Source organism: Apteryx rowi, unplaced genomic scaffold (genome assembly GCF_003343035.1).
Source record: "Apteryx rowi isolate R43461 unplaced genomic scaffold, aptRow1 scaffold_20, whole genome shotgun sequence".
NCBI classification, from domain to species: Eukaryota; Metazoa; Chordata; class Aves; order Apterygiformes; family Apterygidae; genus Apteryx; species Apteryx rowi.
Genome location: NW_020448308.1, coordinates 1,903,015 through 1,930,063, shown reverse-complemented (window position 1 = coordinate 1,930,063; position 27,049 = coordinate 1,903,015). Strand labels below are relative to the sequence as shown.

Sequence of the window (27,049 nt, the reverse complement as noted above, 5' to 3'; positions counted from 1 at the left end):
AAAAAAAAAAAAAAAGGGAGGGAACGAGGGGAGATCATAGGCCAGGTACACCTTCTCAAGTGGTAGAGCTTCGGCAGGACTCTTCCCCCCTTCTTTGGGGGAGATGCTTCAGAGCCTTTCATCTCGCGCTCGCCTTTCCCGAGGAGGAGCGGTGATTCATTTGCAACACCTCCTGCAAGTGTAAAGCAGATTCGCTTAGCTGAGGTGTGTAGGCAAAATCCGCTGGCGGCATATGCAACGTGAAGCTTTATTAGCATGCACCGTTACTGCCGGCGACCTCTTCCGCGCTTAATAGCGCTGCGAGCTAATACGGCATCAACCGACTCAAAGTCCGTGTGTTTAGCAAAGCCGCCTTTGTGCGCGGCACTGAGTAACTTGAACATTGGCCCGTTTGTTCACGTTCTCTTGATGGCGCTTAGAAACCATGCTGGCCTTCCCTTCTTTATCAGCGGCACCTTGCTCCCCGCTCGCTGATTTGATCCTTACGTGGTGCCCCAGAATTGCACCTGCATTTGCCAGGCTGAGATGCTGAGTGCAGGTGGTGCCTGGTGGGGCAGAAGCTGGGGCCCTTTGGGGGGCTAGATACCTACAGCATCGTTTTCTTCTCCATGAAATCGGTGTATGAAGACTTCCCTCTGAGAGTTGCCTTTAGCTCGGTTTTGCTCCCGATATAGATTGCGGGTGGCTCTGCCTTGTGGTTTCTTTAGTGATTAAAGCATCTCTGGGTGCTTCTGTCTGTGAGCTCAGATGCTGGTGCTGACCAGCAGTAGGGAAAGGTCGGGTGATCGTGCCGTGCTCGTTTCCCTTTGCTCCGTTTGGGTGCTTCCACGGGGAAGCCTTGAGCAGTTCAGCTGCAAAGTTAAATAGCGACCTGCCCGTTGAGCTCCCGCCCGCACGGCGAGGAGTCGGGGCGCTCTGCGGAGGTAGCTTGCTGCAGGACGCGTTGTCCCTTTGCCAGCCAAACCGGTGGTCCTTGGGGAGCTGCCAGGGCCACTGGGGAGCTCCTTGCGCTCCAGCTCTCGTAGCTGTGGGTGCAGCAACATTGCTGATGCCAGTGAGGTGTTAGGGACTCTTCCCCGTGTGGAGATTTCTCAAATGCTCCCTACCAGCGCGAGACTTTGAATCGGGGATCGCTATTAATCCCACGCAGTTTTAGCTGGGCTTTCATCTCGCGCCTGGTTGCTGTCAGCCTCCGAAGCAGCCGGCTTTGCTGTGAAATCCCAGGTGCTGCAACAAGGCAAAGCCGATGTCGCTGGAAGCAGACGGGGGCGAAGGCGGCGTTATCGGCCGCGGCAGGCCTGCGCTCGCGGGCGCCGGCGGGACGCCGGGCTCGGGAGCAGCGGCGCGGCACGCCACCGCGGCGGTGCGGGCTGGCAGGCGCCGTGAGCCATCGCGTATTAAGCAGAATTATGTGACACTTATTTCTGGCTCCTGTCTCGCGCAGTCACAACATTCTGAATAAAGCTTTTGGTGCCTGAATCTGACTTCCCACTAGTATGAGAAGAGTCGGATGATAAAGAATCCATGGGAAAAATAAACAGGCGAGCTGCAGCTTGCGGAGAAGGAAGGAGGCCGGCTGCTTCCTTGCGAGCTTAAATATATCCCCGAAACGACGCGTAACACCCGCTGGCTGGTGAACTCGCAGATCTGTTGCAATCGGCGCAGCGAACAGCCGTAGACGTGAGCCGTCTGACAGCTCTCCCCTCGCTGTCCCGCTCGCTGCTTCCTGTTATTTGGAAGAAAGCTGTCTTGTACCAGCTGGCAGTTTGGGGCAAGGAGGCGACGCGTTAGCCATGCGTTGAATGAACGTCTTCTAGACGCTTGGGTTTTAGTCCTGACCTTGCGTCTCAGAACTGCCGGCACAAAACCAGAGCCCTCCGACTGTTGTTCTGCAGGTACAGGCGAGGCCGGCTGTAACGGAGGCGCCTCTCCTCCCTCCCTAAAGATCAACAGTGCGGTGTCACTAGGAGCTATAGCACACACAGTACTGTCAAAGGTCTTCTCTCGTAATGTTTCACGCCTCATGCAGAGGAAGAAGGGTGTTGCCGTATTGACACAGGATGTAGGCTGACGAGCCATTAAATGAAGTGGAAATATTTGTATATATTTTTTTCGCTTGTAGTATGGTACTGGGTCTTTGCAGGGTGGAGAGGGGCGGCTCGGGATGGTAAAAGCCCTCCCAAAACGCTGCTGGGTACTTCAGCAAGGTAAGCGTGGGGCTGGCGGTGGGCAGCTCTGCAAGGTACGCGCGGGGGGCCGAAGGCAGCCCCGGCGTTTGCCCCCCGCGCTGAGCCCCGAGTCGCTGTGAACGCGCGCCGTTTCCACGGGGGACGGAAATTGCACCCGCGCGGGCCCCTGCTTCGGGGGCGCCGCGCTCTGCATTATTGCAGCCCCGAGCTTCCGCCTGGGAAACGCGTGTCAGAGGCTGGGTTTGCTGTAGCCAGGAGCGATAGCAGCTTGCCGGGCTTCCCGAGGCGTGATGGTGGACGGAGCTGGCAGCGTCCGCTTGGGGAGCGGGCAGGCGCCGTCCCGGCGCTCCCTTGGATGCGCAGCAGGCGTCCAGCCGCGCTCGTTACACTCATTTGCTGGTTATGACCATGCGAGTCACCTCTGGGTTTGGTGGGCGCTGAGCTGACCTGCCTTCCTTGAGGGCAGCGGCCCCCTTGGTGACCCGGCGTCAAGCCGGCTGCGATCTTGGGTGCTTGTTTCTCCATCAAACGTCGCTTGTTCACTAGCTCTCGTTTGAATCTTTATTCTTAAATACCGGCGTTTGTAGTTTCAGCCGCGCTGTGGCCCTTCTCTTCTTGTCTGCATCAGATCCTGGCATGGTTCGAGGAAGGCGAGGAGACCACGACGGCATTCGTGGAGCCCGTTGTCATCATCATGATCCTGATAGCGAACGCCGTGGTGGGCGTCTGGCAGGTAAGCGGCGTCTCCCCTTCCTCCATCCCTCTGTCCGGCGCAGAGGTCCTCTGCTCCGCATTGCTGAAGTGGCTCCTCTGAAGCCCTGGTCGGTGCTTGCCGTTGGAAGCTCATTTTTACAGGGTTGTGTTTTTGTGTGGCCGTGGAGATTGCGGGGAGAAGGTCTGCCATCAGCTTGGAGCCGGCCCGCGGGAAGCCCGCGGGAGTGCTGGGAGCGGGGCTCGTCATCGCCACTCAACGAGCAGGGACGGAGTTGGGAGGGGATAGCCTGATCACGCAGGATTTCTCATGGAGGAAACCGTATTGCAAATAATCACGACTTTGAGAGGAACCAAAGTGCCCCTGTGAATCATTCACGACATTTACGTAGTCTCTGTTTTCTCATTCCTCCAATCTTTCTTTGGCAACTTTTGTAGCTTGGAGTTTAGCATCTTGCCCTTGTTTGCCAGCCAGTTCAACACTGCCCGTCTCTTGGCAGCGGCCAAATGTGTTTTCAAAGGAGGCTTTTTGCCCGCTCCGTTCCCACCAGACCGCAGCCATCACTGCCATCCGTTCTCTCTGACCTCGCTGCGTTGGTCCCTGGAGCCTCTCGGAGCCTGAACTCTCCCCGTCAGGCAAGAGACGCTCCTCCCCAACTATGTGGTTGCTGTAAGGCCACTTGTTTATCCGCAGCCCTAGCTGAAGTGGGACCGCTGGAAGCGGCACTAAAGGATGTTGCTCGCTGCGGAAGAGTAAGGCTGGGTGGGAAACCCTGCTTCCCAGGCAAAGGGGGAGAACGTCGGGCCCAAAGGTCACGTATTCTGAGTGGTGTCAAGGGCCTGTTTGAACATCGCTCCAAAACAGTAACATTCCCTCACGCGTTCATAATGCTTCTCGTGGGACAGTGCTTCCCAGCACGCGGTAATTAAATACCGCATCTCACGTATTGCCTCCGCTTCAGAGATGGAGAGCAGAAGCCAGCAGAGAGTTGAGACTTGAAGCGAGAGCTCTCCCCCTGCGCTTGCGCTCTCCCCATCAGACAAGGTCTCCCCTCTGCTTTCACACAGCCTGGAGCTGGAAATAAAATTTAGCCCTTCGTCTGTGCAGCATTGTCAGCCTGCGACCCCAGGGAGCAGGCGGGTGTTTTCTAAATTCGCCTGGGCACCGCAGTGGTACAAACCGGAGGGGACGCGGGTACCGTGCAGCTGAGGATGGTGCAACGCTTTCCCCAGCCATGGTGCAAGGAGATGTTAGGATTTGGGAGATCCCAGCCCTTTGCTCAGCACCCAGCTTTGCAGCTTGCTGCTCCCCATCAACTGGTCCAGGTGCCTGCAGCTCTGCTCCTCTCTGTGCTTTTAGGAGAGAAATGCCGAGAGCGCTATCGAAGCCTTGAAGGAATATGAGCCGGAGATGGGAAAGGTGATCCGTGCTGACAGGAGCGGCGTGCAGAGGATCCGTGCCCGCGATATCGTTCCTGGGGACATCGTGGAGGTGGCAGGTATGGCATCGTCGTCCGAAGACTCGTGGTAAAATCCCCTGTTGGTGGGCGTGGGGTTGGGGAGAGAGGAGAAGGGCTGTCGGTGGCCGCGAGGCGTTCGAGGCTGGGCTCCCGCTCTGTCCTTGTCGTGGGAGGAGGAGAGCTGCTTTGCACCCCGGCTCGGCAAGGGCATCGGCGGGTGCCTCCCCGCTGGAGGCAGCGGGGCCGCTGCTCGGGCGCAGCCACTGGTGTCTCTTTTGCAAACTGGAGACCTTAGTCCCAAGTTGAGCTGGGAACCTGACAGTGTCAAACATCTCCCAGTACCCAATTTCCAGCTGGCACGAGGACCCTAGTTCTGGGGGCCCCCGTGATCCTGCCCCATGATGGCTTCGGTGTGAACGGACAGGGTAGCAAAACTCAACTCAATCCTGTTTTGAGCATCCTCTTGGGGAGGTTTGTCTCCGTGCAGCGCAGGACAGCCCAAGCGCTCGGCGCCGTGCTGACCTGAGCAGTGGTGACAGTGGGGTCTTGGGTCTTGTCGAGCGTGTCGCTTTTCCGTTTGGCTTTCTGGGAAGGGCTGTCTGCCCAGCAGCGGTGGGACACCATCAGCACTTGGAGCCTGAGTGCTCTGGGGGAAAACACCTGCTGCCTTTGCTCTTGTTTCTGTGGGCTTAATTCAAAACCTGCCACAACAAGGCGAAGACATGCAGCGATGTCTGCAGAGATCTGTAGGGGACCGTGGGCGTCCCGTGGTGGGATTTTTGGCTTACAGACAGGTTGGCACTGCGGTGCGAGCAGGAATGGGATGGTTCTTCACATCTGGAGCAACGCAAGAGCTCGGCTCAAGGGAAGAGGCAGAACAGCTGGGGAACAGATAGAGCTGAAGTGGCTTTGACCAAAGTCGGGGCTCGATGACCTGTGGAAGCCTCACCCCATGTCTAGGGCACGTATTCAGTAGAGAGCAGAAAAAAGTGTATTTCTGGCACAGGTTAATTTATCTCAGGAGGGTTGCCAGTGGCGGGGAGATTTCCTCCAGCATTTCCCATAGCACTTATTTTCTGGAAGAACTCTTAATTTTCCACAAAGATTCTTCTCTTTTTAAATTACTCTCCCACACACATCACCCAAACAAAACTGAGATGAAAGGCCATCCCTGGGTGCCTCTCAGTACAGCCTCACAACTGTGCAGACAATGCAAGCAGAGCTCTTGCACGAGCTGCTTTTTTAACGTCTTAGGAAACGGAGCTTGTTCCGTCTGTGTGGGCTGGGATCCTTGGTAACTTGGGTTTGTTATTCATGGACAGCGAGTAGGGCTGGGGCGGGAGAGGCGGAGCGGAAGGCGTTGGTTTGCAAGCACCAAGGAGACGTGTGCTTTTGCATCTGGGACTGGGCCGTTCCCATCTGCAGCTGCTAGCTGCACCATCCGGCTGGTTCCCCCATCCCGCCCCTGCGCATCCAGCTGCAGGGATGGCGCTGGGATGCAGGTGCTGTAGGCATCTCCTCTGCCTTGGCCTGAAAGGCAAGTCACGTGCTTTGATTTCCCCACCACCACCACCACCACCTCCTTTCCTGGTCACTGCGTGTAAATCTTGGGGAAGCCCATGCCTTTTGTCACGAGCCCTTTGACTGCCGTTGCTTTGGTCCTCTTTCTGCTATCAGGACGAGGGTGGAGGAAGGGTAGCTGGAGCAGGCTCAGCACCAAGGTGTCCCAAGGCTGTGGGTTCAGAGCCAGGCAGGATCTGGCTCTCCATGTGTCAGGGCTCACTGCAGGGATGTGTTGCTTGGTTTGTGGGCCCTTTCTCTTGCTGGAGAAGGCCTCTGTCAGCAGACTTGGCCGATGGCATGTGCTTCCGCCTGGGAACCGCATTCATATTAAGGATGCCTCGGGGTTTCCTACCTGCCCTGGCAGAGTTATGGAAATGCTGCATTTCAGTGAGCCAACGATCTGATTTTGTTTGTGTGTTAAACTGTGCAGTAAGCCTCCAGATGCCTCACGCTAACCCGCTCTTTTCCTCCTCGTGGCCCTGCTAGTGGAAATATGCTGCAATTCCTCGTGCACAGCGCCAACTTGCCGTTATTTATGTCTTCCAGTTGCACTTCATCTGGAAGATGCATATAAAAATAATGCGCAGAGGATGAAGGAGAGGCTCTGCCAGCCAAGTCCTCAGCTGGGTAGCCTGGCACCGCTCCAGCGGGAGCTCCAGCGATGAACTCCAGCTGGTGACCCGGCCCCGGGGTTTGCACAAGCTGTTAGGGATCGGGAACAGACCTGTGACACCTACGAAGCAGCTGCCCGTAAGGCCACGGCCGGGTTGTAGGGCTAAAAGGTGCATCGATGCGGCAGAGTTTATTGCCTGCCTAGGTGGGTGCGGAGGAAGAGGACAGAGTTTTTAAACCTCCCTGCCCAGCACGTGCGGGTGCCGGTGCAATGCCCGTCACCGGGAGCAGCAGTCGCCGGCCGGCAGCCTGCCCCTCTGCGCTGCCCGCCAGGCTCCTGAACCGCTGCCGCCTTTTCCCAGCAAGGGCTCCTTGCGTACCTCTCAGCAGCTGATGATTATTTTTTAGTGGCACAGTCGACTTCAGAACTGGGAGGGAAAGGGGCTGAGCTGTCCTCAGCGTGAGTTCGTAAATTAGCAAACTGTTAGCAAATTAAATAGCAAATTCTGGGCTTAGCAAATTAAGGCAACTGGCAAGGGTGCTGCCCAGCTGCGTAAGGAGAAGGTGGGGAGCCCGGCAAGAGCAGCGGCTGGTGACGCTCGGCGGCTCGCCACGTCACGTCGCGGTGACAGCACAGGTATGAGGGACTGACTTCTCTTTGCATGTGCAAATGCAATAAATTTGCCAGTCCAGATCTGAAAACCCACTGTTCTGGTAGAGTGCTGGCGGCTGTTTGATGCTCAAGAGGAAAGCGGAAAATAGCGCTTCCTCGGCCAGCGGGACAGTGCCGAGGTGCCGGTGTGTGAGTGGGCGATGCCCGAGTACTTCTGCTTGCCAAGGGAGGCTACGTCTCCTGCTCCCACCCGCAGTCACAGTGTTTGTGTTTCATGGCATGTTGTCCTGCAGCGGTGACTCCTCTTGGTCAGGAGCTCGCTCTGCCCTTGGCAGTGTTCTCGTACACACATATACGTATGTATGTGTTTTATACTTACATATACGTGTTTTATACTTACATATATGTGTGTATATATACATTGGGGGAGAGGAAGACGGAGCATGCAGGAGAGAGGGGGTGCTCTTCTGCTTCAGTCTACAGGATGGACGGTTGGAAAAGCCGTGGCTCGGCGTTAGCTGTTTTGCTAAGCAAACAAGGGAGCGGGCCGGTTCCCGCGGGAGCTTTCCTCGCCGCCCGCGGTGGCCTCGTGCCAGCGCGCTCCCACCCCGCCTGCACCTTTGCTCGGGCCGGGCCGCCTGGGTCCCGGCGGCTGCGGCCGCGCGTTGTTTCCCCGTGTTTTGCTTGCTTTCCCTTAGCTTTCAGCACCATGGAAACTTGCAGCTTTTGGACGGGTAACGATTAGCTCGTGTTCGCTAGCCGTCTAACGGCGGCTGCGTCCCTGCTGCGGAGCGGCCCAGGGAGGAGAAGGCCTGCGCAGGGGCTGGGGGAGCTGCGCTCCGGGGGCGGCAGCCGTCGGCGCCGTGCCGCGCGGGTCTCTCCGACCGCTATCGAGCTATCTACCCTTGAGTGCCTTGCTACCACCATAGCGCCCGGCTCAGATACGCTCTTTTTAGATGCTGTCAACAGATATTTAATCTGCAGGCTCAGAAACAGCTCGTGCTTTGCAAATTCTCTCTCCCTTTCCCACGAGGGAAGGAGAACTCGTTGCCCCTTGGAAGATGCTCCGTGGCTCTCAAGCAGCTGCCAAAGCCTGGATTTGCGCAGAAGGAGCGGATTTGGGGAGCCTGCCGCCCCCCTTATTTTGCGTCCCCCAGCTCTGACCCGCGGGAGCGGATGCGGCAGCCCGTCGGGCTAGCCGGCCGCTCGACGCTAGGCGCGGGGTCCGACAGCGATGGGCTTTGCAGCTGGAATAAATCGCTGCGCAGCGGGGTTGAGCCGATCCAGCCTCGCTCGCGGCACGGGAGGGTTTTACGAGTCCCCGGAGGAAGCGCGCTTTACAGCCTCGGGTTTAAGGCGAGCGTTAGCGGCCGAGCTGGGAGCGTTGCGTGACGTGACGTAACCGGCCGGCGAGCGAGGCCTCCGCTTGCCTCAGTGTTTCCGAAGTGCCCGAGCGCGGCTGTATCCAGGCGATAAGAGAACTTGAGGAAGAGCAGTTACATGCCAAAGGGCCGGGAGGAAGAAACCCAGCGGGAAAAGCAGCTTTGAAGAGGTTTTAAGAAAGTACCTGCGTCTCGGAGGTCGGTGAGCGACGGCTGTAAGTTGGCCAGGCCGCCCTCGTCCGTGACGGCGGAGCGGTGCCGAGGAGCCTGCCGGCTTCTGTTTCTGTTGGCCCCGAAACAGCATCGAGTGTTAACGGCTTCCTGTCGGCCCGCGAGGCCGTAAAGCGCTCGCTGGGTCGAGAGCAGCCGCTCGGCAGGGCTTGCGGTACGATGGCCTGGGGTCGCCGGCGCTCTGCCGGGCTGCTCCGTAACGGCGACGTTCCGAGGCGGGTTTTTTTTTGGCGGAGGAGAGGAAGATGCTTTTGCTCAGGAGAGAGACGGTTGGGCTCTTCTTTCCATAACCTTCAAATTGCGGTGGATTTATTCGGCCCGGGGGAGTTCCCTGCTCGCCCCCCAGCCTGCTCCCTCTCGGCTGGCTTTTGCACATGGAGGCGATGTTTCAAGCACGCGGTAGGTCTGTGGGAGCAGGTGGAGGCGTCTGCCACGCCACGAGCTGGCTTTTATCTAAGGAAATTCCATTAAAATTAAAAATGCCTCAAGGTCCCATTGCTGCACCGTCCGTTGTCTGATTGCAACTGATTGCACCGCTTTCTAGCTTTCTTTTTTTTGCTGTGTAAGTTACAGACATACAAAATAAGCTGTAAACCCAGAAAGGAGGAGTAGTGGACGGGGTCCTGAATTTACCAGGAGCTGGACTCCCGGTAGCAGCAGGCCGGGTGCTACGATGCAACCAGGTTGGGGCTGCATCTGCTCCGCCTAGGGACCGGGCGTTTCACATAACCTAGCAAAAACCAGTCCCTGCCCTTGAGACCTGACAGCCAAAACGGAGAAGGAGGGAAGAGACCAGGAACTGAGATGCAAATCACTGTCGCGGCTGCCCTGAGCCGTGGGGCAGAGCTGGGCTCACCTCCTGAGCTGCCGCGCTTGGGGACGGGGTGTTCCCGTTGCCCTTCACCGGCGCCGGGGAGCGCGGGCGCCGCGGATTTAACCTGGTGGCGTTTGTGTGCTCTTTGCCTTGTAGTTGGCGACAAGGTGCCGGCCGACATCCGGATCATCGAAATCAGATCCACGACGCTGCGGGTCGACCAGTCCATCCTCACAGGTACGGGCGGCGCGGGGAGATGTGCCAGGGGAGCCGGAGGCTGCCCGGGAATGTGGCACTGATTTGGAAGGCGATGTTTTACCCATGTCACCTGCCGGGAGCAAAGTGTCAGAGCTGCCGCTGGACTAAGCGCTTTGCCTTGGTGGAAGAACAAAGTTCAGGATTTGGGAGGTCCCGGCACCTGATTTGAAGCTCAGAGCCTAGGCAAGATGAGTGCGGGTGGCTCTGCCTCCTTCCCGCAAAGCGCAGGACCTCCTCATGCAACACGTGCCATTTCGCACGGGGCTGCTCGGCGCCTGCCCGCGCTCCCTCCGTGTGGCCATCAAAACATGACCACCGGGGTGCGGGGCTTTGCAAATTCAATAAGTGCAGTGAGGTAACACTTGAGGCTTTTTGTTTTTGCACTGGAAAAGCATTTGAAGCTGGTAGCCTGTTCCAAAGACTGCATCTCCCTGCTGTCAGGGAGGGACAGCAGTGATCCTTTTTCCTCTGCTGAGAAGGTCGACAGAAGAACCTGACAGCAAAAAGGGCTTCCAGGATTTCAGCTCTTTTGCGTGATTTTTAAAATTCATTAAGTTAGGAGATGGCAGCAGGGAAGGAAAAACAATCAGAAAAAATGTTAAAAACATGGGGAAAGGAGCCCAGTCTCCTTGAAACGTGGCTTTGTATTAACTTAGCTCCCTTCTCCAAGGGCAAGAGCAGATGGAGCAAAAGGGCAAATCTGCAAAGACCAAATATAAACCTTCAGGAGAAGGGCTTTAGCCGCCTCTTCTGCTATAGTGCCCTAAAAGTCCCGTTTTTGTATAGGATGGCAACTTCTTGTGTCTGTGCCGCTTGGAGGAATATTTATGCAGAAGAGGTGTCTTGTGGTTTCAGTTCTAGCACCAAAGAGAGGGTTTTTCCTCCAGCGGTGAGAGATGAGAGGGGATGTTATAAACTTCCCGAGAGAGAGCCTTGAGCTCGCAAGCCCGTGCTAACAGCTAGCTGCCTTCCTGGCTTGGGAATCTGGCCCAATCCCATTTGGATACAGTGTCAGCTCAAGGGCCGTTAGCTCTGCTGATCTTCACGGAATTAAGCTAGTCATTTTTCTGCAACCGTTATTTTCAAAGTGCCTCGGACCAGCTATTACATCTCCATGATGAATGTTTCGCTGATTGTGTGGCAAAGCACCGTTTTTGAAAGCTGTGGAATTTCTAATCCAGTCTAATAAAAGCGTTTGGTGGCACGGAGCCTCGAGAGGAAATGCGAACGGTTCGTCTTCCTGCTCTTGTCTTGGCAGGGGAGTCCGTGTCGGTGATTAAACATACTGACCCCATCCCTGACCCCCGGGCCGTCAATCAGGACAAGAAGAACATGCTCTTCTCCGTAAGTCCCTTACGTCTGTCACCACTTCCCGTGTGTTTTTGCAAAGAGCCTGATGGCCAGGAGGGAGGGAATGTCTCTGGGCGGTGGGTGGTAAAAGGGAATTACTGCTCCGCGATGGGCACAGCGGTTTAGGTGAGCCTGGCTTCTCATGGAGCAGCTGACTGTGATCGTGGATCTGCACCCACTCTCCCCCACTGGCTTTTGAACCTGTTAGCCAGTGTCAGGCACAAGAGACAAACCCATAAAAAAGGCCCCAAAAGTGAGGACTTGCAGCGCTCATGGAAGTGGGAGCATCGGCTTGTGTCTGCTCGGGGTGAAGCTGGGGTGGTGGGACGGTCGGCAGCGTCGGCCGGCAATGCTGCACCCGCTGGGCATGTCCCTCCTCGCGGCGAGCGTGGGGAGGGTGGACGTGCTGGAGCCCGTGGATAATCTCTAGGGTAGCAGAAGTGCTGGCATCCTCCCATCTTGGAGCAGCTCTTGACCCAGTGGGATTTAAAAATGGTGTAATTTAGGGTTTGGTATTTAGTGGGGTTCAAAAACTTTCAGTTTTGCTTTGTAGCATGTGGGAAGCTTAGCAAAAGCCCTCTCGCAGAGCATCCCCGCTGCGCGCCTGGCCGAGGGTGCTGCCCCAGGGCTGCTCACTTGCTGAATACCGCTGGTTGGTGGCAAAGATCATCCTAGGGAATTTGGGGGCCTGCTTGCACTGCATTTCATTTGGTCTTTGGCCCATTGCTCCCTTAAATGCCTTTTGGTGATCTCAACTGTTTTTTTTATCTCATAGGGTGGGCTACAGATGGGGAAAAGGGTTGTGGTTAACCCTGGAGATCTTGCAAGTTCAGGTTTTCTTCTTGCTCATACTCCTCTTGGACAGAGTTGAAGGCCATGAGGGGTGAGAGACCGAACAGGAGAGTCACCTGTTTCATTTGAAGGTGGATTTATATAAAGTCCCAAACAGAGCCTTGAACTGTGTGAAATACAAACTGTCCTCCAAGACCAGAGCAGGAGACAGAGGCAGGCTGCCAAGTTTGCGTTTGAGTTTCTGAATAGTCAGTGTATTTGAGCCTTGCCTTTTGCTTCGTGTTAGGAAGGATCGTGTCACTAAAAATAAATCATCCTGATTGTGAGTGCTCATTACATCTGTAGGAATTTGAATCTGGAAGTTAAGTTCATTCCTCTCTAACCAAAACTAGAGTTTGTGGAGTGTTGCTGAGCCTTACAAGCCATTGGGATCATATGCGTGTGCATGAGGGGCCTGGGATCTCACATTGAGCAATTTATCTTGAGATGTTTTTAGACTTGACTGTGGTCTCAGGTATTGCAAGTTAAGATGTGTCTAATGCACAGGCCAAGTGGGTTTTGCAGATCACGGCGGAGTTGGGTCTGGGGGACTATGAGTGAGTTTAGGAAGGGAAAGCTCCAGTGGGGAAGAGAGTCATCCCAGCTCTTATCAGCTGGAGGCTGCAGGGTCAAGCCTGGAGAGAAGCAGGCCTGTTGGTCTGTGACTGGTCTCAGGGACGAACCCAGGAGTCACAATGTCTGATTTTTCACAATTAATCAAGATCCCATGGTCTCCTTTCACAAGTGACCTGTTTCCCACCTCTGGCTCAGAGGTTTCATGCCTGTACACTCATTCTGCCCCCATGACCCCTTTCTTCCCTCTCAGGGTACCAACATCGCAGCTGGGAAGGCTGTTGGAGTTGTCATTGCGACAGGGGTATACACAGAGATTGGGAAGATCAGAAACCAGATGGTTGAAACCGAGCCTGAGAAGACCCCCTTGCAGCAGAAGCTGGATGAGTTCAGCCAGCAGCTCTCCAAGGTCATTTTCCTGGTCTGCATAGCTGTGTGGGTCATCAACGTCAGCCACTTCAGCGACCCCGTCCACGGCGGCTCCTGGTTTCGGGGGGCCATCTACTATTTCAAGATTTCGGTGGCTCTGGCGGTGGCTGCCATTCCGGAGGGCCTCCCAGCCGTCATCACCACGTGCCTGGCGCTGGGCACGCGCCGCATGGCCAAGAAGAACGCGATCGTGAGGAGCCTGCCGTCGGTGGAAACCCTGGGCTGCACCTCCGTCATCTGCTCCGATAAGACCGGCACCCTCACCACCAACCAGATGTCTGTCTGCCGGGTGAGTGCTGCGGCTGGGGTAAAAGCACAGGGCGTTTTGCATTTCTAGGTGAGCGGGGAAGGCTGCTTCTGGAGGCCGATGAGCACGGGGAGATTTGGGTTCCGTCCCAGCTCGGCCGTGGTCTTGCTGTGTGGCTGTTGGTAAGTCACTGTATGCCCTGCACTGCTGTGTCCCCCGGCTCGGCGTCCCAGGTGACACAGTTTGCCTTCCCACCGGGGTGTCGCAAAGCTAAAACTTGTTTTGTTCCCCTGGCAAATGCAGTATTTTGGGTATTAGGAATTTCAAGGTGAGCATGAAAGATGTTTTGTTTGGTGCTGAATCTGTAAGAAACCCTGATCTTCCTTTCTGCCTGACTGCTGCTGAGGAATGGTTTGTTTGCTTATCTTTGCATGGGCTGTAATTACAAATTCGCTTTTTCACTACCTTTTGCAAACACACCAGTTTGGAGGTATGGTTTTGCAGGCATATTTCAGGACTTTCTGGCTGGGGAGCATTTCTTCCTGCTGGGAATCAGTATTAAGGTAGAGCTCCTGGAGAAGCCAACATGATCAGCACCTAGTCTCCTCTCTTGCCTATTTTCTCCTTGTTTTTGACCCAGTCAGGGAGAAGTTCTGAACTATGCAAAATTATAAAGCCTTAACTTCTGAAACTGGAGGTTCAGTGTGACTTTCTGGTCTGGCTATATGTAAAGAGCGCCCACTGAGAAATTCAGGGGTTGGAAGCAAATTAATGTGACCTGGTTAAACCGTGATTTGTTTACCCGTGCTCGGTTGTCGGAAAGTTTGCAATCAGCAGTCTTGTGGCGCTGTGTGTGCAGCTGAGTTTGGGTTGAAAAATGCTTATTATAGAGGGAGCAGCAGGGTAACTTGGCTAAGAGATTGAAAGGCTTCTGGTCTAGAAGAGCGCTGAGCCCCCCTGTGAAGCGTGGATTTGCTTGGCTGTGTGGGAAGATGATTTGTTAGGAAAGACCAGACAATCCAAGTACTTCTCAATTTCCCCATTAATCCTCGAGTCTCAGGAAAGCTTTTTTTCATGGTCTTGGCGCTTAGGTTTTATAGAAGAACCTCGGAAAATGTGTCACCGAGGGGAAAAATAGACCTGGCTACCGTTCCTCTTCCTCTAAAACTTGGGTAGCAGCGTGCAAAGTAGCGACCATACTGTAGGCAGACCACAGGCTTTGGCCCCTCGTTTGCTAAGGAGAAGCTACGAACGACTGGGAACGTCGGCTGTTTCTGCCCTAGCGATGATTTAAAATGAGACGTTGCTGGAGCATTCGGCGAGTCGTCTACGTCTTGCGCAGAGAGGCGATGCACAGCAGGCTCCTACCAGCCCTTCCAAGGCACGGCGGAAGGCCAGCTGTTCTTCTCCCCCCGGACCCGTTCGAGCGCGGCCAGCTCGCGTAGGGTTTGCGTGACTTGCTGCTGCAGGGGTGCGTCTGGCAGGCGGTGCCTTGGCTGTCGCGGTTCTTCCAGTTTCCCTAGTGATACAGCGGAGCGAGCGGCCTGCGCTGAACTGCGTAATGAGCGTGTGGGAGGCTAACGGCATTAGACGCAGCCTGGCCGGGCCCGCGGCCCAATGGAGAAGGGCCTCCTGCTTATCAAACGGTTAATGAGGGCAGCAGAAGACGTTTCCAGGAACTTTGGTATTAATATCGGATTTGTTTTCTGGGCTGGTTTTCATGCCAGACCAACCACCGATTCCTTCCTTCCTCCCCCTGCAAATCCTTTGGGTTTTCACTTTGGGGCTCTCGAGACCGGCAGAGTGACGTGTGCTCTGGTGGGTTGGTACCAGCCAGGAGATCGGAGCTGGGGGCTGGGCCTGCGACCCCTCGTGCCCCCGATCCAAACCGTGGGAGCACGGCTTGTTTTCTGTCTCACTGGCGCTGGGGAAGCAAGTAACGGGTCACCCCATCATTTGGGGTTCCTGTAGCTCTGGGAGCTTCGGAAATGGAGGTGAGAAGTGACAGTGCCTTCCCCAAACCGCTTCCACTAAAGAGTCTGCTCTTTGACCGAAGGTAATGCAAAAGTCCCATCAACTCCCGCGGTCAGAGCATGTTGGAAAAGGTGGGATTAACGAAATAAGCAACAAAAAGGAGAGGGGATAAGGGGGAGAGTGAGCGGGGCAGCAGCAAACAAGCGTGTTGTAGCATCGGTCCTCATTTTCTTAGAACTCAGCCCAAACTTGGCCTGAGTTAAGATTGGAAATCCAACCCTGCCTTAATTCAATTTATCCTCCAGCCCCCCCTCCCCGATATCCATTTTATTCAGTTGGCTGAATCCCGATTCTCGGAGCACATTATTTAAAGCCTCCTTGGCTTGAGGACACAAAGGAGCTGCTGTTAATGTTTAACCCTCGGGAGTTCCCGGGCCGCGTTAGCCGGCCGCGTAATGGGGAGATGCGGATACCCTTGACGGATTTGCATGCTGGCGAACGGTTAAATATTTGCGCTGGGCGGCGATGCCCGCGCGGCACGGGCGCTTGCCTCTCCCGCGTGCGCTGCCTTCACCAAACAGGCCAGCTCAGCGGGCGGGAGCCGTGCAAAGGGCTGCCGATATCCTGGAAAAACGCGCCCGCTCCCCGTTACCTGGGGCCTCCTCCTCCTCCTCCCCGGCGGAGCGGCAGCGCTGTCGTTCTGCTGCCACGTCCCAGTCTTTGCTGGAGGAGGAGGAGGCCGGGCTTTTCCCACCTGCTCGGCTCTATTTAGCTGCCCCTCTGCAGCAATGCCGGTTACAGCGGGTGTTTTTTCAAATCCCTTTGGACCCCGGGGTGGGTACTTAAAAATTAAAGTGGTTTCAATTATTCAGCTTGGAAGGGAATTCGGTTCAGCCAAATCAGGGCTGCTTTAACTCGGATTGAGCGTGTCCACTCGTGGGTTCGGTGTGATTTAACTAATTTGCACCTTTGGGATTAATGGATCTGCTCCGCCAGGTGCACGGGCTCCTGTCCACGGTGGTAGGAGGGAGCCCCGCAGCGCCGTATTTTCCTTTTGCGTCTCGGTGCGTGATTCGGCCGGGTCTATATAGCCAAAACGTGACTCTTGACAGCCTACGAGTTGCTTTTTAAAGCCTCCCGGCTGTGCACGACCTGTGTCGCCGCTCGGGGCCACGCTCGCCTGTGCCCTGGCTCCTGCCACCGCTCCTCTGCGCCGGGGACCTCGTCCGGCTGAGCTCGCCCGGGCCCCGTCCTCGAGTCCGTCGGAAGCCGCAGCTCTGCTGCGATGCCCGAAAGCCGCGAGCCCCCGTCGTGAATCGGACTGGGCCTGCGGTTCGCGTTGCTCCCCTTGGCGCCAGCCTGGCCCCCCACCGTGTTTTTCCAGGGTTGGCAGCGGGGCACGTCGGCAGAGCAGCCGAAAAACCCGCGCGGCCCCGTGGCGCCAGGCACCGTGCGAGCAGCAACCTTCTCCAGACCATTGACTGTGCCAACCCGGAGTGTCGTTTAGCAAGCGGAGCGAGCCGGGGAGAAGCGTTTCAGCCCCGTCCTTGCAGGTTGCCTCCTCTTTTTACAAGAAGCCTGCGGGCTCCGCACAGTACGTGAATACCTCTGCATTAAGCTCACTGCGTCACCTTTGCGCAACCGGTGTTGAGCTTGACACGCGGTCTACATTGCACTCTCATAAAACTCGGCGTGCGGCACCCTGTTATGCACCGTTCCTTAATTTTCCAGGAGACGGAGGACACCGTTTGCAAGGTGGGCTTGGAAGGAGGCGCAGGCTCTGCTCTCCTGGCATGGCGGCCGGGGCAGCGAAGATGCTGCCGGGGTCCTTGCGGCAGATGCCTCGTGCCCGCTCCCCGGAGAGCCGTGCGGGAGCTGCGCGCTTCCTCATCCGCGGGAGTCTGCAGCTTGCCTATCCCTTTCTACAATATTACAGAAAAGCCATAAATTTGGAGGCCCGTCTTTCGCATCTCCGTTCCCAGGCAGCCTGCAGCCAGATGCCCTGTGCCGCTTAGGAGACGCGGGTATTTCTGCGTGCTGTTTGCTTTCTAAAAATACCCGGCAGCATCGTCTGGCTTCGTGATCTCGTGGCAGGGGAGAGGCGAGATCGGAGGCGCGGGAGGAGAACAGCTCAATCCCGTTGGGAGCAGGGCCCGCTTCTAGTAGGTGCGGGGCAGCATTTTTCTTTAGCGCTCTCTCTGTTGCATTTAAGAAAAAAATAAGAATAAAAACATGTTTTATGGTATGGTTTGAAAGGGTTAAAGGCAGAGGTATGTTACTAGAGCGAAACCTGGTGCGGTGCCAGCACGGTTTCCGTTGTTTGACACTGGAGCTAGTGTTCGCCCTCGGGCCTTGTAAGGGAACCGCGACCCCTCCGGAGCAGGTTTCCCCGGCCGCCTCCGCACCGGGAGCCTCCCCGAAAAGCCCGGTGGAGCTGCTGCCGAGGCTAGGCTTGGTGTCCCCAGGATATCGGCAGCCTTTGAAAACAAGGAGCCGGTGTCGGGTGAAAAAGCCACCGCCTGGGGGGGATGGTTTCAGGTGCTTCAGGAGCAGCAGTCCGGTCGGCATTTCGGGGCCCGGCGCTCCGTTTTCGGCTGTGTTTTGCCCCGGTTTCTGCAGTTTGCTCTCTGGCTGCCCTGGGTTTTGCACCGTGGTCGCTGCTGCATGGTGGCTCCGAGGAGGACCGTGCCCGTCCCGCCTCTCTCCTACAAGCCTTTTGCTAGCAACTGGCTTTGAAATCCTTCAGGGACGCCCAGGCGCCCAGAGGATGGGCTCGGAGAAGGGAGCTGAGCGCAATATCCCTGCAGAAAGGCTATCTGCAAATATCTGCTAAGCTGCGGGGCTGCAGGGGAGGTGCTTTGAATTCGGAAGTATTCAAATAGGAAATCCAGACATATGTTTTTAGCACAAAGTGCCCTTCGCAGGCTCCGGGTTACTTGATTTTTCATGGGAGGGGAGTGTAGCTGAGGGTTTTGGAAGTTGGCACCGTCAGTTCGTGTGTACAGACAAATAATTTCACTCCGGTGAGGGAGTTCCCGGTTCACTGATTTAATTTTACACTATGCAACTCCAAGCTGATCCGTGGACTTTAAAGATCCCTAAGCCCAAGGCTCGCCTGATGCTCCTCCGTGGAGCCGGCGTGCGCCCGACCCCTTCCCCGCACGCTGGGCAGGTGGCCCGGTGCCTGCGACTGAATTTACATCCCCAAGCTTGCAGCCCCTTGCTCCGCTTGGCCCGAGCCGTCGCCGGGATGGTGCTTCCCGGAAACACGGCGAGAAAGTCAAACAGGCGGGAGAGCGGATTTAAAAAAAAAAAATCCCTAGTTTGGCTCTCGCTCTGCTCCGGGTGGCTTCCCCGACCGCTACAGCCCCCTTGGAGGGTTTTGCCCTCCCTCGGGCTGGGAAAAGCCTTTTCCCTGCAGAGCCGAGAGCCCTTTGCCGGGGTCCCCGGTGTGCCGCGCGCCCCCAGCCCTGCTCCCGCTCGCCCGGGGGTGCTCGCTCGCGGCTTGCGATTCGCAGCACCTCTGCTTCCCGTTTCGGGGAAGGTCAGACGCAGGGCAAAGCTTTGTGGCTCAGCCCTTTGTCTGAACTGAAATGCCGTTTCGGAATTGGAGCCATATTGGGGAAAAAAAAAAAAAAAAAAGGAGGAAGAAAAGAAAAAAACTAGCCTCCGTAGCTGCCTTAGGAAGCCTGAAGGGGAGAGGACCCCGGTGCAAGCCCGGCTCCTGGCTTCTGCAGCGCCCTTTGCTTCGTTCTCCCGGCTAGCGCCTTCTCAAAGAAACAGGAAAAAGTTGGGGGACCTAGGGGGAAAAAAACCCCTTTGAGACAGGATGGGAAGCACCCGAAATTTAGACACGTGAGTGATCCCCGGGCACTGTCATGCTGCTAGCGGGGGAAGACGCCCGCAAGCCAGGGAGCTGCAGGGGGAGAGGTGTCCGGGGGCTCGAGCTGAGCGCGGGGACGGGGACACCGCAGGAACCGGCACGGAGCTGGCGGTGTCTCCGCAGGGCAGGTCGCTGCTGAGTTGGAAGGTGATGCTGGGGAGCACCGCTCCGCTCCCGGGAGCCTGGGGGCTTTGTGCTCGTTTTGCGTGGTTTTGGCCATCAGAAACTATTTATTCCATTCTGTTGCATGAATTTAACAGCGGGGCGTGTGTTCTCAGCGGTGCGAGGGCTCAGGTATGGTCGCGCTGGGCCGGCCGTGCTCCGGGGAGGGACTGAACCGGCGCTGGGCACCTCTGCCCACCCAGGGTCTCTCGGGTGCCTCCATCCATCCAGGCCATTGTTGCAAAACAACACCCAAAAATAAAAAATTCCAGCCTTAAAGCAAATCTCAGGGTGGGACAGAAAAGGCTTCCAAGGGAGTCTTCCTGCAAAACACCTGTGACGGGTCCCGTTTTCGGGAGGCACCAAACCCCGAAGCGCTGGGGATGCCGCCGGCGGTCACGGCGCTGCGCCCCGAGAGCCGAGCTCGGCCCCGGAGGTTCGGTGCCCGCGGCAGCCGGGGCGCTGCCAGCAGCGGGGTCCTGCCCGGCCCCTCGTTTACTGCAGCCCGCGGCAGAGCCAAGCCGTCCCGCCTTCCTCGCGGGATTCGGGGCGGCTCGAGAAGGGCCGTCTAAGGTCACCTCGTCCCGGCGGTCGGCCGCACTGGCTGCGAAGGGCAGCGCGGGAGCAACTCGCCCCAGCTGTTTCCTGCGATGGCTCCGCTCCCTCCCGGGCTGCCGGCGCCCCGCGGCTTTCCAGGCGGCTCGGACCTGTGCCGCGCCAGCAACCGTAATCTCCTCCTTCCCGACTCCAAGAAAAATACAGACGGCTTCTTAGAAACTGCCTGGGGAGCGCTCCTCTCCGACGGAAAAAAAGAGCGTGGGGAGGCGAGCGCGAAAAGGGCAGGGGGGTTGGGGGTGCCGGGAACGGCGCGGGCGCTTGCCGTGAGCCGGGCGCCGCAGGGCACCGGCTCCACCAGTGAGACGACGGTGCCTTGCGGGTCCCCAGGCCGGTGCCGTGGCTCCTAACGGGGGAAAAGACGCCTAACGCGCTGTCTCCTCTCTCCTTCTTGCAGATGTTCGTTATGGAGAAGGTCGAGGGCGCCCAGTGCAGCCTGCACGAGTTCAGCGTCACGGGCTCCACCTACACCCCCGAGGGACAGATGTGAGTAACGGTGCCCCCAGGAGGCCTCTGCCTCGGCCGTGCCCTCGCCGCTCTCTGCTTTCCCGGGAAAATGGGGTTTCTCGGTGCTGGGAGGACCCGTGCGGGGAGCTTGCCGGCCCTGGCACGCGTGGGGTCGTGGAAGCAGAGCAACGAGAGGGATGAGCATGGCCCCGGTTTGCAGCCGCACTGAACCTTGCGTTTGGAAATACCTGCCCTGCGCTGTGGGTAGGGCCACGTTGGCCTTGCAGATGTTAGTTATGTCCTAGGGCTGCCCATAGTTTCCTGGGGCAAATTGGTTTCTCTGCTCTCATTGCCAGCTCTCGCTCCGCCCAAAGCATGGGAGATGCCTCCTCCTGCGTACCCTGGGTCTGACTTTCACCCCTGTTTTCTGCTCAGGGCAAGGGCTCCCGGGCACGGAGCACAGGGCTGGGGTCTTGGTGGGGCCTCTGGGCTCTCCCTTCTCTAGCAACCACAATAAAACAAGTCCACTTTTGAACCGGAGAGGTCAGTGCGGATGGAAACATCAAGTGTGGAAATACTTGAACGCTGAATGAGGTTTTCCACAGTACGTGCTCCTTCCAAATCTTTTTTCCAAATTTTCGAGGTCCGTACCTTTACATATGAGAAGGTCACCATTACTCCCACCTGTGTGTAGCTCCCAGGGGCCATCAGCCAGATGGCTGGATCTGTCAGCTTGGCCAGCAGCCAGATCGCCTGGCCAGGTGGAGGTCCTTGGCCTGGGTTTGCAGACCCTGGCATGGAATGTGCTCACCAAGTCCAGGGTCCTCAGCAAAGATGGGCTTGGTGGCCAGTGCAGCCTGGTGTGTAATTCCGTCAACGTTGATGAGTTTTAGATGTGTTTCAGGGGAAACATGGGCTTTGCTGAATCTCAGCCTAGGACTGGAAGTGAAAGCCAGTGACTTCTCCCTGATGCATGATAAAACGTGGTTTTTTTCGTCAGTGTTTGTTTATTCCGTCTCTCCTGAAAGGAGAAGTGCCAGAATTGGATGTGGTTGTGCCTACAGTGGTTTTAGCTGTCACTTTTCAAAGAGGTTCTGGGTCATCTTCTGCAGAGCTCCTTGCATTTGTAAATAGCTGCCCTGCGCTGTTGGTAGGGCCACGTTGGCCTTGCAGATGTTAGGAGCTCCTTCTGTTGCTCCTTCTATTTTGAGCGTGCTCATGAGTCAGGCTGGGCATCCCTCTGCTTGCCCGGCATGAATCCCGCTGATGGCCTCCGGAGGAGTCACACCGAGGGGCGCCCGGAAACGGGAGCAACCTGGGTGCCCTAACCCGGCAGGTCCCGGGGCGCCCATCAGCGCTGCCGGAGGGAGAGGGGTGCCCAGCGTCCCCGGCCGAGGCAGCCCGGCTTGGCTGACCGCCTCCGCGAGCGTTATTCATAGCCCGGCCCTCCTTGCCAGCACGCTCCTCAACTCGCTGGCGAGGTATTAAGTGCCGTCGATCGCGCTCCTTGCTTATGTCCTTATAAGTGCCTGCTAGAGACGCCAACGGGACAGCGGGGTTGCGCTGGCATCGGCGCTCGCCCGGGGCAGCTCTCGCCGCAAGAGGAGCCAAGGCGGATGCGTTAACGCGGCGGAGGGGTGCGTTGCTCCGCGCCGGCCGTGCTGGCGCACCCTCGGTCCTGCCTCCGCCGTCGGGCACGCGTGCATCCTCCTGCGGACAGCTGGGGATCCGTGCGGCACTGGGGCCGGCTGCGCAGGAAGCTCCGCGCTGAGCCCCGCGTGAAACCCTAGGAAGGGTTTTCCGGAGGCAAAAAGCTTCCCTGCCCCTTTGCGCGCCCCAGCGCCGGTCGCTGCGGGCAGATGCTCTCCGGCATGGCGTGTCGGGAGTCTCGGAGACAGAGGGATGAAGAGGGCAGGCAGGAGGACTTGGTGGGTAAAGCGCGCTCTGCTCCAGCTTGTTTTGCTTCACGGTCACAGGCAAGTTCTTAACGGTGGTTTCTTTTGCTCATCCGTTGAGTGAATATAATTAATCCCAGCCTCGGGCTTAATTCATGAATATTTATAAAGCCAATTTGATCCTTGGATAGGAATTTCCATGAAAAAGTGAGCCAGGTCATAAGCTGGTATTAATCAGTGTGTCTCAATTAAACTGAAGGGATCGAGGAGCTGAACTCGCGTCTGCGAAGCGCTGAAGCTGAAATCTGTCTTTTGTCCGTCCGGGGCCTGTCTGCAGGGAAACCGCGCGCTGCCCTGCAGCGGTTCCCGTGGCTTTCGATTTTTGTTTCGGCACCATTCTCGCCCGGTGCATCGAAGTGGGATGCGAGGGCTTGCTTAGTCCTTGCACGCAGAAATCCCGCTCCTTCCCGCCCGGAGCTGCAGGGGATGGAGGGCTCGGAGGGCTCGGAGAGCTGGTTGGCTGCAAAAGCCTTCCGCAGCATTTCTAGCCTTTTGGTGCATTAAAACACCCCCCAGCGCCTGCAGGCTCCCTTCGTCCCGCCCCAGCCCTCTCGGGGCCGCGCGGCGTTTGCTCTCCTGTCCTGTATCTAAACAGCTCAGCTTTTTGTCCCTGTGCAAACAGATTTTTCAGATTTTCTTGGCTGCTCCCTGCTTTCCGCTCCTGAGCTGTAACAAGGGCTCCAAAATGTTCTTTCCATTGGGAACCAGCAGTGGAATAAACCGATCCTAATAAATGCCTGACAGATTATTTTTCCAGCAAGCCGATGGCCGGCTGGGTTTGTGCAGCTCTAACCTGCAGTTACCTCTCCTCGAGTTAGAACAATTTTTTGTTTCCCCTGAAAACCCCCGTTGTCATTTCTGCCGCGGGACAGCAGGCAGGTTCGGATGAGGAGCAGCGTTTGGTTCTTTAGTGGTGCGTTCGCGGCCGTGACCGACACGTGTCTACGTGGAGTTTGACTCCTTTGCAGAGTGCCTGGCTGCTTAAGGTCGGGAGCACCAAAAAATCCAGTCCTAAAGATATCCGTCGCGTCCCCAGTCGGGAGATCCTGGCGCTCGTCGTCATAAGAGGGCCGGGGTAACCCCAGAGCGCCCACAAAACCGCGTTTCTTCCTTGCCAGGCTCATCAGCAATTAGCATCCAGCCTGGCCGGCTTCAGCCCGGGGTGGGTAGAGGAAATAGCCGGTTGCAGCAGCTTTCCGTAGCAAAGAGCTGCTATTTATGAGCTGCCCATCACGGGGGACAGCTTGCCCCTTGCTTAGGTGTAGCCACAGCGATGCAGTCGTCGAATTTGTCTGCTGTCCTGAAACGTTTCCTTGGGCGCCGCTCGGCTCTTCGGAGCGCTGAGGAGCATCCGGGGGGAGGAGAGGGACTGGCTGCCCAGAGCTCCCGCGGCTCCTCTGGGTACCCGCAGCAATTCGAAGCCCTTGGGGGAGTGAATGTTAAATCGATTTTCTATGCTCCTTTTCTAGTGCATCTCTTTGTGGTCAGCTTTTTAATAACCTGACTTCCTCCTCCTTTCCGCTACCAAGATCCGAAAGCTGCCAAAGTCAATGGGAAGCCTGTAAGAGATGTTTTGAGTCACGATGGACTCCTCTGCAGCCCCCTTTTACTCTGGGCCGCTCCAGGAATGTATTTGCCACACGTGATATATATATATATTTTTTTCTTTTTTGCAAGTAGTTCTGCCCCCATTTCTTAAAGCACAAAACAAGAACCCAAGCTTTTAATTCTAAGCCCTGGGCTCGTAACTAGGTTCCTCCTTTCCTTCTGAGAATTGTACAAAGGATATACAGGCAGATGCTAGATACTATTTTAACTTGCAGTCTGGTAACGTTTGAGGCTCTGAGCGATGGATTTCTCTCCCCAGCCTCAAGGACGAGAAGCCCGTTCAGTGCGGGCAGTACGACGGGCTGGTGGAGCTGGCCACCATCTGCGCGCTCTGCAACGACTCCTCGCTGGATTACAACGAGGTGAGCGAAGCCGCCGGCCCACGCGCGCGGCCGAGCTTTTGCAGCTCTCTCGGATCAGCGCCGGGTCCTCCCTGCGGAGCATCGCTGTTTCGCCACGCGGCACCAGCCAAAGCCCCCGGGGAGGGATGGGATTTCTGTTCGTTATGTGGGGGATCCGTCCTTGGGGCCAATGTGAGGTCTGCAACCCATCCCCGCGATGCTCGGACGATGCTCGGGGAATCCTGGGAACACTGCAGTGAAGGAAAGCATCCCTGGAGCTGGAGATAGGAGACGTGCCCTAAAGCTTGTGCCACCGTTCCTTTCTTTCTGCTCTCCAGTCAAAGAAAGTCTACGAGAAGGTGGGAGAAGCCACGGAAACAGCCCTGACGTGCCTGGTGGAGAAGATGAACGTCTTCAACACCGACACCAGCAAACTCTCCAAGGTGGAGCGAGCCAACGCCTGCAATGCGGTGAGTAGCCTGGGAGGCCGGCGCTCCCGTGGTCTCTGGCACGGGGAAGGAGAGCAGGGCTCTAAGGCGGCTGTTATTTGAGCAATAACCGCTGGCGGTATGAGGGACTGATCTGCCCCAGGAGGCAGTTTGCTGGTTCGGAGGGTCGTGCTCTGTGGAGCAGATGGTGCAGTAGCTGCCTCTGGTTTGCACTGGCAGAGATTCATGGACTGCTAAGCCAGGAGACACCACTGGGATCATCTGAGCAGACAACCTATGAAACATGGGCCCGAGAACTCCCCCAAAACAATTCCTGCTTGAACTAGACTTGCTCTTTGGAAACATATATCTACTTTTGATCTGAAAATATCCAGTGATGGCTACTCCACTGCTACTATGGCTCTCCAATGTCTCCTTATCCTTCTAGTTAAAATGTACTTTATTTCAAGTCTGGATTTACTCAGCTTTGGTGTTATGCCATTAGATTTTTTTTTAATATTTTTGCCTGTTAGATGGAAGAGCCCTCTGCTGTGGAAATTGCTCCCTGGATAGGTACGAGCGGGTTATAATAAATCCCCTGAATCCTTTCTGACAAGCGAAATGGAATTTCCCAGCCTTTAATCAGTCCTGTGGCTCTGCTGCTTTGCTGCACGTGGCTCTTGCTTCGCCGTCTTCCTGCTCAGATGCCCAGCAGTGCTCTGTGCCGAGTTGGGTTCGATCGCCTTTGCCTGCTTTCTTTACTCTTCTATTTGGGCATGGAGGAAACGTACCTTATACTGCTTGTGCCAGGGCACGAACTGTGCCGGGGACCTGCCTTCCTTTTCTGCCCGCTCGTTCCTCCCTAATTAGCAGATGGCCCTTGGCCTTTGCCTTTCCAGCCATGCAAATCTGTTGCCGTCGTCGCTACCAGCTTCGTTTATCCGGGGCTCACAAGGAGCAATTCCAGCTCCTTTTCTCCATTACCCGGCTGTTAGCAGCGGTGCACAGGCAATTAGAGGGTTCCTTCTCTCCCTGCGCCTCGGTGCCACAGCCGCCTTTGCTCTCCACACTTTGATTTTGTGCTGCAGGAGGGTTCATGTCATCCTCTGCTGGACCCTTCCACACTCCCCTGTCTCTCCAGCAGGATTTTTGGGTGTTTTCTGTGCTGCGAATGAGCAGCTGGCTGCATCCACGTGTCCTTCCCATCCCTCTGAGCGTGGAAGGCCCCGTGAGGACCATCGCAGTTGGGACCCTCATGGGTCCCTGCAGCCACATCCCGGGTGATGGTGCTGGAGAGCCCATGCCTGAGCCCATCGAGTGAGGCTCTCACAACCCTCCTGTGACTGAGAAACTCAGAACTTCATTGCTTTTGCGGTTACAAAACTTCCTGCCCACGTGTTCACTGGAGTTTGTGTCTGTTTGCTCCTGTGCTAGGTTCCGCTGTTTACTTAGAGAGCCCCGTGGTGTTTGCCCTCGTGTGTCCATAGACAGCAGTCAGATCTGCTCTCAGCTTGCGTTTTGCATGGTTAAACAAGGCAACCCCTTTTTGCACCTCTTGATAAGATCAGCCACCTGCTGCCAGCTCCTGCAGGAGCCCTCCTTGCGTCTGCTGCAGCCTCAACTCGCTTTTCTTGAACACTGCATCGTGTCCACAGCCCATGCCCTTCCCTCCAGCGGCCACAACGCTGTCCTCTCCTGCCAGGACAAGTCTGCTTGCAGTGCCGCTTTTGCCAGGACGCATCCGCTGCTGGGGAGCGCTCTGAGGCCGCTGCCAGCTGAGCAGAGCTCCTTCTCCATCCTGTTTGTATCTTTGTCACAAATGACAACCTCCTAGCAACAAAAAATAATGATTGTATAAACAATTCAACCACAAAGCGACGCAAATAATCAAGATAGTCATTTAACATCCCAGCTCCCCTCTGCAGAATATGCTTCAAATCAGCCCCGAGTGCCCTGCTCGGTTAATGACTCTTCTGGGACGAGATGTGTCCTCCCAGGGACAGGGGGCTCGGCCATCGTGATGCTAACATGGACGTGCAAGAGGAGGTGTTCGTAAATCTTTTACGGCCATGGGGATAGGTCTAATGAGGGCCAGCGACTCTCTTGCAAGATACTTGGCTCCTTAAGTTATTAATAGTAGCAAACGTGACGAGCCTGGTTTGTGGTTGGGTTGGTGTGGCAGGGCGTAGGGAGGTGTGAGTCTGTGGGTGTGCGCCTCTGCATGCCGGCGGCTGCGACTGCGTTAGCGTAGGGATGGATGTGTCTGTGGATGTCTCTGCATCGCCCCTCTGGTCTCTCCTAGCTCGTGCGCTTGTCACGGCTGTTGGCCAACGTCAGGCAGCAGCAGCCACGTGCTGGAGGCCGCTGAGCCCC

The 27,049-nt window shown here is 56.5% G+C and overlaps 1 protein-coding gene across 3 annotated transcripts in view; it reads left to right on the top strand.

The window, feature by feature from the left end:
- ATP2A3 (ATPase sarcoplasmic/endoplasmic reticulum Ca2+ transporting 3) overlaps window positions 1–27,049 on the top strand; it is a 53,168-nt gene that overhangs the window by 5,097 nt on the left and 21,022 nt on the right. For all 3 annotated transcript variants that reach the window (XM_026063674.1, XM_026063672.1, XM_026063673.1), the window contains exons 3-10: window positions 2,818–2,922; window positions 4,261–4,399; window positions 9,732–9,812; window positions 11,092–11,177; window positions 12,841–13,305; window positions 20,295–20,383; window positions 24,167–24,269; window positions 24,587–24,718. In XM_026063674.1, the coding sequence (XP_025919459.1) occupies window positions 2,818–2,922; window positions 4,261–4,399; window positions 9,732–9,812; window positions 11,092–11,177; window positions 12,841–13,305; window positions 20,295–20,383; window positions 24,167–24,269; window positions 24,587–24,718 (1,200 nt within the window). The remainder of the gene's footprint in view (window positions 1–2,817; window positions 2,923–4,260; window positions 4,400–9,731; window positions 9,813–11,091; window positions 11,178–12,840; window positions 13,306–20,294; window positions 20,384–24,166; window positions 24,270–24,586; window positions 24,719–27,049) is intronic.